Source organism: Typha angustifolia, chromosome 8, assembly GCF_048772165.1.
Source record: "Typha angustifolia cultivar Huaian chromosome 8, ASM4877216v1, whole genome shotgun sequence".
Taxonomy (NCBI): domain Eukaryota; kingdom Viridiplantae; phylum Streptophyta; class Magnoliopsida; order Poales; family Typhaceae; genus Typha; species Typha angustifolia.
Genome location: NC_133246.1, coordinates 3,492,775 through 3,504,813, shown reverse-complemented (window position 1 = coordinate 3,504,813; position 12,039 = coordinate 3,492,775). Strand labels below are relative to the sequence as shown.

At 35.4% G+C, this 12,039-nt stretch overlaps 2 protein-coding genes across 2 annotated transcripts; one reads left to right on the top strand and one right to left on the bottom strand.

Moving 5' to 3' along the window:
- Window positions 1–4: 4 nt before the first annotated feature.
- LOC140765572 (vacuolar protein sorting-associated protein 32 homolog 2-like) lies at window positions 5–3,320 on the bottom strand. The gene is made up of 5 exons (XM_073104720.1): window positions 3,186–3,320; window positions 2,071–2,170; window positions 1,366–1,451; window positions 1,220–1,262; window positions 5–496 (listed from the first exon to the last, which is right to left on the bottom strand). Exons 1-5 carry the CDS (start codon window positions 3,249–3,251, stop codon window positions 492–494), a joined length of 300 nt encoding a protein of 99 aa, XP_072960821.1. The 5' UTR covers window positions 3,252–3,320; the 3' UTR covers window positions 5–491.
- Window positions 3,321–4,974: 1,654 nt separating this feature from the next.
- On the top strand, window positions 4,975–9,920 carry LOC140764170 (ranBP2-type zinc finger protein At1g67325-like). Its single transcript, XM_073102578.1, has 8 exons — window positions 4,975–5,132; window positions 5,357–5,402; window positions 5,768–5,886; window positions 6,718–6,934; window positions 7,122–7,192; window positions 7,284–7,347; window positions 8,149–8,261; window positions 9,462–9,920. The coding sequence occupies exons 1-8, from the start codon at window positions 5,118–5,120 to the stop codon at window positions 9,612–9,614; spliced, it is 798 nt and encodes a 265-aa protein (XP_072958679.1). The 5' UTR covers window positions 4,975–5,117; the 3' UTR covers window positions 9,615–9,920.
- The last annotated feature ends 2,119 nt before the right edge of the window (window positions 9,921–12,039 follow it).

The window sequence follows — 12,039 nt, the reverse complement described above, 5'->3', positions numbered from 1 at the left end:
GAACAAAAAGGTCCTTTCACAAACATTTATATACAATCTAGGGCATTTTGACTTACAAAGCCACAACTGAAACATAATATTAGAGCATGTCCCATATTGATGATGTCGTTACTCTTTTCAGCAGATCTGACAAAGAAACTTCAACAATTTAGGTGTATAATAAAATTGTTGCCACATGCAACCACCTGAAAGATCTCTGGTTTCCATCCAACGACTTTCACATCAAATGAACAATAGAGTTCGGGTTAACCAACTGAAGATGTCCAAATGTTCACAGAATGCAATGCCACTTGACTTAAAGAAACATTGTACAAACTTATGTACAAGAAATAGTAGTAAGTGTAAAGATTCTACATCTATGTATAAAATCAGTTAGATCATTTCTAGATTTCATGGACAAAACTACTAGTCATCCCTGCCGTCCTGCAGACAGTGTCGGCCTCTTTTTAGTTAATTCTTGCTTAAGAGCCCAAGAGACCAGAGACTTCCTGTCAACCTGCAGCAGAAGGATGAGCTGGATAAGATGATTGGCAATATCGATAGAGGAACTTGGAACTTCTTTGCAGCTTAGGATTGTTATTTGTACAGGTTAACCTGAAGGACAAACATTTTGCTGGTTTCTCAATGGGCTTTTCTGAGACTGACTCGAGAACATGAAAATGGAGGATATCAGAAAACAACCTTCTGAAAAAGAGAATTTTGGAGTTTATGCTTTTTTGAAGATACTGATGTGAAATAGTTCCTCTTTTTGTATTTCTTCCAATTATAGATTTTAGATGAAAATTAGAGTGCTTTAGAGTATACAAACTGCATTACTTATGTTTACGAGTTCTATATCTTAGTTGATTAGGAGAGTTTTTCTAAAAAGTTCAATATATAAAAACTTCAAGGTCCTCAACAAGATTATATCACATCTAACAAGCATATAAGAGCAATTCATGACTGAAATATAATAAATTGAAGAATATCATAAAAACCATCAACATATTTTCCTAATAGAGGGGTGGAGAGGTATATGCAATAGTAAAGTCCAAACATAACTCTAACTGCAAGCACAGGAGAACTGTCTAATGACTCTAATTTGCTTCATTTGTGATGAAACCTTCACATTAGGCAATAGGAGATACACAGTTATCAAAAGAATTATAGAGGAATAAACATGAATTTTAAAATAACTACAAGCTACTCAAGGTTGAATCAAGAAAGTTATTTATCTTACTTTTCTCTAGATTGTTTCTCTCATTGCTTGTTATCTGCTGCACCTGTTAACATTGAACCAGAAGTTAAGTGGTGGATTTTGCTCCTTATAGTGTAAACCAGATTCTGTTTGTACTTCCTGCTTACAGTGATAGAGAATAAAGTTACCTGGTCATGAATCCGAAGCTGGAAACTTCCAAGTTGTTCCATTTGACCTTCATAATACTTCTTCCTTTTCAGACACTGCATAGCCGCTGTTGAATTCAATAGTACAAATTCTTAAAGTTCTCACTCACAGCAACGCTCCCAAACTATTATCTAGATTACGCTAATATAAATTAGTACCTTATCTAGCTTTCATATGTACATATATATCTCAACAGAATTTATCCCACAAGCAGGTGATATCTCTTTAAGGTCCATTGAAAATACAGTTATGTAGGGTCACTTTTTTGCACTCTTTAAAATAGAAAGAAAGTCGAGGAGCACTTTTTTTCATGAAATAAATGGGGGAATGCCTTTAACCCACAAAAGACTGACTGAAGCTTGACATGAGCTGCGCACAGATTTGCAAAGAGTGATATTGGCTCCTACGGTATTGCAGTTTGACATTTAATAAAGATAGTTGCGTGGCAAAATGTCCATGTTGTTGCAAATAAGCTAGTCACTGTTCGGTTATAAGCCATACCCAAAAGGGATGAGCATTTATACACAACGTGTGGTGGTACTAAGATCTTCTGATGAAATTTCAACACTACTCCACTTTTTAAAAATAAAATGACAGAACATGACAAGGAATTTTTACTCAAAAGTGTAGAATTTTGCATTTGAAATTCAATTTCCTAGAATTTCTTATATCTGATTTCTTCTTACCTTGTTTATTTCTTGACCTCGTAAATTCCTTTGCTCTATCCACCTCTAAGGAAATCTTCTTCTGCAAGACAATCTCCTTTTTCTCAAGCACTTCTAGAGCCTGCAACATAGAAAAACTATTTGTAAATCACTTCCAGTTTGAAATGCAATATTATAATGGTACCCTCTGGCAACCAAACATATGAATCTACACTATATAACACTGTTTGCAAATATAAGGTGTATCATCGAATTGTTTTACCTTCCTATATTGCTTGGTCAATGATGTTATTCTTTTTGGCACCTTTAACCCATAAGTTCAATATATTGCAAATTTTGTCTCCCTATGTAGTTCACTTTGACTTATTTAATTACTTGGACTATCTTAAGGAGGGTTTACATTTTTAGAGAAATAACAACCTATGATACTCTTTTATTATATTTCACTTATATCGTCTTAAATTTAGTCTCTTGTCATTAGAAATTTGTCCTTTCTCTTCCCCGATGTGCAAACATGTGCCAATTTGCTAGCATAGAAAGAAGATCAACCTTAATTCTAGTAATACAGTTTGCAATCTGTATACTTGGTAGAAATTTTATTCCCTCAATGTCCTTAAACAAGCAAAACTTGAGAGAATTAATCTTCTCGTAACAGGCGCTCCCATGCAAATATTCATGCCAGTACGCTCAAATTAGGGCGAGTTCCGTCAAAACTTAAACAATTGTTCCCTTCCAATTAAAAGTTTCTCCTCTTCCTCCGCATCTTCCTATCCCATTTCGCCGTCCCAAGATTCTTCCTGTCTCTAACTGATACACATTAATCTCTAGCAAACCCTACTTCAAAAACCTTAGATCAAGCTCATGTCAAACTCAATCATCACAAGATTGGAAGTACTCGACAAGCTTCAATCTTTTCCCTTCTTTTTGTTGCAAAAAGGCGACCGAACAACCGTATTAATTCCCAAATCCTTCCAAAATCCACTGCAGGCGGCACTCTTCTTCACCCGATCGCACAGATCTACTGCCCATATAATGCGATCCCCCGAACCCTAGGCTACCAAATCCCAAGAATCTACCGAAAAGAACAGTAATTTAAGGAAGATAAAAAAAAAAATCCAGGAACGACTCGAAGAGACCTGCTTAAGTTTGGAAGAGGGCGTCGGAGACTCTTCCCTGCACCCTCGGAAGAGCTTGAAGAACATCGCCGGGAGTGGGGAGAGAGGAAGAGAGGTGAGGAGTGAGAAAGAGTGAGGGGGAACAAAAGCGGGAAGCTTCCTTGGGTTATTATTATTATTATTATTATTATTATTTCCTTATATTTTGATGGCAATTTCCTTGTCTGTTGTTAAGCTCGAGCGAGTGTAAAAAAGGAAGTGGGCTTCTTATGGAAATTGGATTATTTATTTATTTTTTTTAAATAATGAAATGGAAATTGGAATCCTTCTCGGAGTCGTTTTGGCGAATTGGAAAAAGGGAAGGTGGGTTGTGCGCATGGGAGGGGTTTTTTTGGGGTATTTTATAAATCAAACCTTATATTTTATAATTATATATATATATTTTTTTTATAATTTTCTTTTAACGAAAGGTGCTAAATGAAAATTATAAAGAAAAGAGACAAAATATAGGGTGTGATTTGTAAATTTTTTTAAGACGCCCAAAAATTTATACTCCAATCATCAAGACATACATGGATATGAGCTCAGGCATACTGATACTGAGCTATCCCACAAACGGAGAAAAAAAAGAGTTATTCAAGTAATGACTATTTCGCTAACTAAAATTTACTTTCTCTAAAAATATAATTAATAATTACTGAGATGTTGCATATTTGTGATCGGAGTTTCTAACGGTCGGTAAGTTCATAATTTTCTTATCTATATATATAATTTCTTTTGTTGGAAAAAAGATTACACTGAGGCAATTTTGATTAAATAATTAGCAAAAAAAACATTACATTCATGAAGCATATATTCTTGATCGTGACTCAAGCAACACGTGCCAACCAGTCACTCACGTGTCGTACTAGAGGAATCCAGTGGCAATGAAAACGAATGTTTTCTTTTGCATATATACACCATTGACAATATTTTATTGACTTGTATGTCCTTCTGATATTATACCTGCATAGCCCTCTAAACATATAATTTTGTATGCATATTTTCAAATCTTCTTTTATGAATATTCTTAACTAATTGGTTGATAGGGGAGGTGTATATATTTTTAACACCTCAAGGAGAGGTTTAAATATGTTTATTACTCCAGCTCAGGAGTTTTGCGATAGTAATTTTGGCCTCTCACCATTTTGATATTGTAAATCACTTTTATGTTGATTTCTCTCTTCCGCTAAATTAGACTAAAGTCAATACTGATGGATCCTTTGATCTTGTGGTCCAAAAAGGTATAGTAGTATATATATATATCATAAATTGCTTTGATGGCTCTGCGATATTTGCCGGTGTTATTTGAATTGACGAAGAAAGCCCGCTTGGATTCGAAGCTACATGAGCATTACAGATTTTAAGACAACTAGCGGGTCATTTTGGAGCTGGACTATAAGGAATTAGTAGAGTTCTTAACTCACGATTGAAAGGTTCCCCTTTACGTCAGCTTTAATATGCAGAATTGAGAGTTAATACTTAGTCCAACATATGTATTGAAAAGCTAATATGGTTGCTAATTTATGTATGGGGCAGGGTCATCGGCAGTTTATCAGTTATTTTATAATAAAAATAAATTAAAATTAAACATTTTTAAATATGTAAAATTTAAAAAATATATATTTTTATTTGGCTTTTTCTATATGAAATTATTCAGATTTAATTTTAAAAAAAAAAATGGAAGAGTATCGATGCATATTGGGTATATATAGATGCAAATATTAATTTTAGAGGGGCATACAGGCAAATAAGAGATTTTTTAAAGGTTATTCGCGCAAAAAACCCTAAAGCGAAACGCCTCCGGAAAGGAGACTCGAGTCTCGCCTCGCATGAGAGAGAGGGAGTAGTAGGAGGGCTTCGTTTGTCATTGCCACTCTCGCCGCCTCTTCCCCTCGCGCTGCGTCCTCTCCAATGGCTTCCGCCAAGGTGATCGATCTCCTCTTCGTCTCCCTCCCTCCCTACTTCTCTATCTCCGCTTCTTTTCTTCTATGCCGGCGAATCTAGGGTTTCATCTAGCTCCTCCTCATACTCCTCGTCGTCGTTCTTGACGATTCCTGATTGACCTAATGGTTTCTTTTGGGCGACACTCCCATGTGCATTCAGTCAAGGATCTTCTTGTGTTTTTGATTTGTGTTATTTTGCTCATGCAGGTGGACAGTCGGGGCTCTTTTGGATCTAAAAGGTCTCGCAATGATGGTAGGTGGAAGTGATTTCATCTTTCTATCTTAGATTTTCTTTTTTATTCTCGAAGTGTACGTTTCTCTTGTGATCAGTGTGAGATTGACAGTTAGGCGTTAGATATATTTTCTTGAAGGTTGTCATAGGGTTATGATGGTTATCTAATTGTTGTATTAAAAGTGGGGCGCATTGATTATTCTGTCTTTAGCTGTTTCGGGTCATCAGTTATGCAATTTCTGACGTCCATGATTGAGCTGTTTCTCTTATACAAACAGTAGCTAGTAGGACCATACAGGAGATCAACATCTGCCAATATTTGTCTACTCTTTTGATGTTATAGTTTTTATTTTGGTTCATGATCAAGCGACTGCTTATAATTTCAGCTTCGGCAAGAGATGGGGACTGGACTTGCCCTCAGTGCGGTAATATGAACTTCAGTTTTAGAACTGTTTGCAATCGTGGAGCATGCGGGGCTCCTCGGCCTACAACTAGCCCAAGCCCAGTAAGTTCATTTCGGTCTCCTTTATACTAAGACATTTTTAGTTTAACTAAAAAGAAAGCGACACTCTTGTTGTCTTTCTACTTTTTGAAATGGACTTCTTTTGTAGGAAACTTAGCTTCCTAGTACAAGTTTTCTTTGCTAGCCTTACCAACGGTTGATAGCACCTTGAATATCTCGAGTGAACTGATACAATTCCACATCCATATTCTTCTAAAATCAATATCAATGGAAAGCAACAGAATTTAGAGCTTCCCATAGATGTTAATGTTAGCGTTGAGCCGGCTTCTTTCTTGGCCTACCTTTTGTGGTTAAGCATGGCATTTGGGGTTTGCCTTGCAACTTTAGATATTCGGACAAGATGCTTCTGTGGATATAATATACAGAATAACACAAACCTTGTAGAATGTTCAATGTGCTTGATGTGCACTTTTCACCTAATCTGCAGTGTTTTTAGTGAAGAAAAGACAATCATTTGACGATTATTATGCGTTCTAATATGGTAGCAATTAGCTAATACATTATTTAGTAGGTGAAGCAGGATGGTGCTAACCAAATGAAGACCATCATGTCAGCTGCAGGTGCCATTTTTGCAAGTGCCACAAAAAAAGATTCTTCGACATAAATATCTGCTAATAGAATATGTAGATGACATTGTTTACTCTTTACAGTATAGACTTACATTCAAATGATATAGAAAATAGAAGATGATCTTCATTTTGTTGTAGCACTAACTTTTCGGCGTCCATGTGAAGTTCTTGTTGTACATGCTATTTTGGCTTGTGAGCTGGATTTTTATGTCTGTATGTATTCATTTTTTCTTATTCTTATCAGAGAATGGGGCCAACACCTATTGCTGGAGGTTACGATCATCCAGCACCTTTCTATTATGGTGGTGTTGGGGCTCCGCCGCCCATCCCACTCGGCATATCCGGTAGCTATGGTGCTCCATTTCCACATCTTGGATTGCGTTATGACTATGGGCCAGCTGCTGGTGCTCTGGGAGCATATGGTCATTTTTCTTCATATGGTCCACCTGGACCAATGGGAGGTTCTCTCTCTCTCTCTCTCTCTCTCTCTCTCTCTCTCTCTCTGTAGGTGTACACATGTTACTGGGAGCTAGTGAACAGACACTATGTACATTTTCTGTTGGCATTGGAGAGTGATATTTTAATTATAGAGGTGTGCTGGAGTCCTGGACACGTGTCTTTGCCTTACTAGTGTCTTCGGTGTTGCAGGCGGCATGGGCTATGGTCCTGGCCCTGGCATGGACCGCTATGGTTATGGATTTCGAGGATCTCCAATGCCGGTTGGACTTTTATATTGTAGATTTGTTTAATGGCTGTTCTTCACAATTTTCCCTACATTATTCAATTATATGCGTCATTTGGCTTCTGAAGGTATCCAGTCCATGGTCTGGAGGGGCATTACTGGATAATAATGCTTCACGAAAGCGTCGCGGAGGTAACACAATAAATGGATCTTGTATTTTGTGTTTATAGGTTTATTTTTTGTTATGCTGAGATCAGCTTGTTTGGTAAATTTATTTGGTTTTGCATTAAGTCACATGTTCTATGTATCAATGTGCTGCTCGTGTTCTAGTTATAGTTAGACTTGGTACACACACATATTTATATCCACATGATCATCATAAAGAGCTCCCCTCCCCGCCCACTATTGTGTGAAGTTGAATATGGATCACATCCTAAGGTTGAGAAGGTTCCTTGCAAATATAGTTAATGGATTTGAAAACATTATCAACTTGATATCTAGGAATTGGTGCTAGCGTTGCAAACTTGCAATTTAAATTTGGGGCTTTAAGCCAGAGTTGGCAAGCCAAACCTTCTTTGGGTATGACTTGAGAGTTGAGATATAACTTTTTCTGAGTTACTTCTAATAAATATAATAAATTCAGTATTATTGGCTTTCATTTTTGTTGGTTTGGAACTTCATTAGACTTATTCTAGTGATCTTGTTTTCTTTACGGCTTTGACTCTTCAGTATGATGGTTTCTATTGGTCATTTAATGACAGCTTTCATACTGTTCTTTATTTTGAAGTATCACCTTCATTTCTTGATCATCAGGTTAGGTGTTGTTTACAAAAGAAAAGGGAAAAAAACAAAGCTGTTTCTCGTAACTATTCTGTCTAACTGTTATTCAGTATATGATATAGCTTGCGCTAGTTTTACTTTGTGGTATCTTTTTTTTGTTTCTAAGTTTAATATTCACTTTACTTGATTGCTGTTGTTATTTAAAATTGATAGGTCCTGATGGGCTATCAGAAGGTGATTGGATCTGTCCAAAATGTGATAATGTTAACTTTAAATTCAGAACCACTTGCAACATGAAGAAATGTGGAACTCCAAGGCCTACTTCTGTAAGCACAGTTTTCTTTTGCTTTCTTATTTCATCTTTCTGTGGAATCCTCTAAGCAAAAACTCTGATAAGAGATGCAAGTTCCTTCTTATCTGTTGTATTAGATTGTTCATAATCACAACTCCTGAGGGATCATTTTGCTTATGTCAACTGATGAAATGTGTAGGAAATCAACCTAGGTTAGGCCAGGATGTGTTTGTTAGGCATAGAGCAATAATGCCGCACGTGCCATTTTCTCTCGGCCAAATATTTTTCTTTGAGAACCCACTGTCATGAGCCCTCTGTTGTCTGAATATGATTTACTCTTTCTGCAATTGAAATTAATGTTAGTAGAAGAAATGCATTCGATAGGTTCCCCCTAAAGAACTTGAGAGTCGGCATATTTTCCATCGTCTGGCATGATGGCATCTTAATTTATTTATGGGCCTTATGGCCAACTAATGGAAAGAAATTCTCTTTCAAATGGGTCATAAAGTAAATAATTGCTTGCTTGTCTAAGCTTCTCTTGACTGTAGCCCATTTTTGATGAGATTTCAGCTTGTTAATTTCAAGATTAGGTCAGCCGGATTTTGTTATTTGCTCACATTATCTGTTTATCCATGTACTGGTCAAGATGATGCATATTACACTAGATTTTTTTTCTTCAAAATCTATTTAAGCTTGTAATTTCATCCAAGTTCTATTTTTGGATGGAGGTACTAAACTTAAATTAAATATTTCCTGTATTTATCTCTGCTTGATATTTTGCCGGCAAATTGTTAGGCTTCTTAGTACTCGTAGCATCGTAATCTCCTTGGGGTGTTCCGTTGTTCCTAGTAGGCATGAGGATATATACACAAACCAGCAGGTCATCCATTGAAGCAGACCAAGGTTCGTCACCTGGCAATGCTGGATCTCTCTGTATGGTCATTGCCTTTTCACATCTGAAGTGGGCGTAAAGTATTCCACTTTCCTAGTAGCTGGTGTGGCATAAAGTCCTTTTTTCTGCATCAGGCGTGCATAACCTTGTAGATGTTCCTCGTTAGTAGCATAAAAACATCCTGCCAGTTCATTATTAACATCTGCTGTTTATTATCTTGTTATTTGAAAGTAAATTTCTTAAATGCAGATCTCAGGCATTTTGATTGTGGCAGAGATAACCTTTTTCATGCCTATTTTTCCTCTTCCTTTCTAATGCTCTTTTGCTGTTGATTACCACCAGGCTGCTAACCGAGGTTCATCCAGCAACAAGGACTATTCAGATGCCCCTGAAGGTAGCTGGAGCTGTACCAAATGTAACAACCTAAATTACCCCTTCCGAACGGTATGCAACAGGAAAGGATGCGGAAGCGATCGGCCTTCCACAAGCAATTAGAGCTTCAATTTGATGCCCCCGTTATCAATGTCTGAATTCGATATGCTACTTGACTTGACGCCATTACCAAAGTCTGAATTCGACGTGGATACATGCTCGTCATGCGGGATTTAGAGCGTAGATGAGATTATAGTGCTGGAAGCTTAGATAAGCGAAGGTGCCTGTGCTCCATGCTGTTGCTTAACAATATCGCTAGACAATTTGGTTTGTAGTTTGCTCCATCATACCATCGATGCTATGAATGCTGGACTTCTCTAATATATACTCGAGCAGACAAAAGAATCCATGAATTATTCTTGAATGTAAGATGCCGGTAGATGCATTATATCCAAGTCTTATAGTTCTGGCCCCAAGTATGTACCATCATAGTGACCCCGTGTTCAGATAAGCTCCAGATCCCAATCACTTTATTATATCTAAAAGATGTCCAGAGGTTAGAGTTTTTAACTATTTTAAGTCTTGCTCATCAAATATTATACCTAAACAGGTGAGTTCTAAATTTATTTATAGAATTAAGTGAGTTATATTCCATGTGGATACCACGTAACGTAAAATAATTTATATAAGTATATATAAAAAAATTGATTGTATAAAATGATGAGTAATCTTATTTATGCATAAAGAGTAAATAGTAAATATATATAAACTAATGTACACAACATCTAGTTTACTACGGGTACTTGAACTCACCTACTTAGGTACAATATTTAATGGGCTTATCTAGAATGGTAAACAAAAAAAAAAAAAAAAAAAAACTCATGATATTTAACAAAAATTGCACTTGACACACGTGGCACAGATTTAATAACATTAGAGATGAAGGATAAAATTACTCTTTTATCCTTTTCTCTTCTCTCATATATAAATAATAACACGATCATTACTATTTACTTGATTATATATTCTTTTTGTTTTCCTTTCCTTGATAAAAAAATATATAAATATAATATTATACAACGATGGTGATTGGTGATGCATATAGTTGTCCCACTCTTTTGGAGGATCCACGAACCCTATCCTCTCCTCCACGTGGAGACCACTAAGACCAACCACCGAACAAATCCACGAACTAAGTTAATATATTCCTCCTCCATCCAATTAATTAATTACCAAAATAGCGACACGAGCCCAAAAGATCTCAATTTAAATAGACCACTCGTAATTGGGCTACCACTTGCTTACAATTAATTAATTATCCCAACAAATTCCAAAATATCCATTTGATCCTCTTTTCTTCTTCTTTTTTCACAGCATGCCGTAGGAATTGCATATTATCCTCCATAATATTGCCCATATTTCGGATCTATTATCTTTGGGCCCTTATAATGGTCCTAAACTTTGCTGAGAGTGAGGTGAAAAGGACTTAGAATTTTTTTTTGAAGAAAATATAATTAATAAAAGTGTTTTAGGATTTAAAAAAAATTAAGAAAAAACTATATTTAAATTTACACCTCGTGGTTAGATTTAAATTCACTTAACCTCGTATAATTTTATTTGTGCCGCTTTCATTACTATAGTTATATATGATTATATCCAAACTGAAATTATTATTTTCTCCGTCGACTGAACCACATGTTGAATTTTAAAATATTTATTTATAAATAATGTTGTAGATAATTGAATAAACTTTTCAACGATTCTAAAATATTACCGATTAGAAATATTATATATATATATAATATTTTAGTCCGTCTATACAATTTTATATATAATTGAATATCTTTAATTTCAACAAATATATAAGTTAATTATGATAACAAAAAAAAAATAAGGGTCCTAATCACATGGGTAAAACAAGGTAGATTATAATTATTTTTCCTAACTACAAGATTGATATTTAGTTCTGCCCATCAATAAGTTTCACACTTTATATTATATGGTTGGAAAACCACAGCTTCAGCAATGTTGGGGTAGTATTTGGTACAAATTTGAACTCCTCGGCTACCAATCAACTCCCCCCACCCCCCCAAAAAGATCAACTCCCCTGCCGACATCAACGACAGCTAATTAATTAACAACATTCTTTTTCTAAAAATAAAGAAAATTTTCATAAACACCCTGTACTTTATTATTATTTAGGATAACTTTTTTTTAACTATAAATTAATAGTTTAGAGGATCATTAATCGTGGAAAAGAGTTATCCTTATTATTTATACTCTATCGTGTAGTTATCATAAGAATAAATTAAATTAACTATAGATGCAAAATAACATTAATAATTATATTATTATAAGATAAATAAGAGTTAACTCTAGATATTTTTTAGATAGACAATGGAAGATAAAATATAAGAGTCGAATAATAAATATTTAATTTTAAACATCAATAGAAGTAAAATCTTGGAACATTTTTGATATATTTTCAGAAAAAGAAAAAGAAATAATTCTCTAAACCCCCAACATGAATCACGTGCCCTCGTGCTGG

Excerpts from the sequence above, each read along its gene's own strand:
- LOC140765572 (XM_073104720.1), bottom strand. The coding sequence starts at position 3,251 with ATGTTCTTCAAGCTCTTCCGAGGGTGCAGGGAAGAGTCTCCGACGCCC. Across the intron at positions 1,452-2,070 it reads GAGGTCAAGAAATAAACAAG|CGGCTATGCAGTGTCTGAAA; the intron begins GTAAGAAGAAAT and ends TGAATTCAACAG. Across the intron at positions 1,263-1,365 it reads AGCTTCGGATTCATGACCAG|GTGCAGCAGATAACAAGCAA; the intron begins GTAACTTTATTC and ends CAATGTTAACAG.
- LOC140764170 (XM_073102578.1), top strand. Across the intron at positions 5,403-5,767 it reads TAAAAGGTCTCGCAATGATG|CTTCGGCAAGAGATGGGGAC; the intron begins GTAGGTGGAAGT and ends TTATAATTTCAG. Across the intron at positions 6,935-7,121 it reads TCCACCTGGACCAATGGGAG|GCGGCATGGGCTATGGTCCT; the intron begins GTTCTCTCTCTC and ends TCGGTGTTGCAG.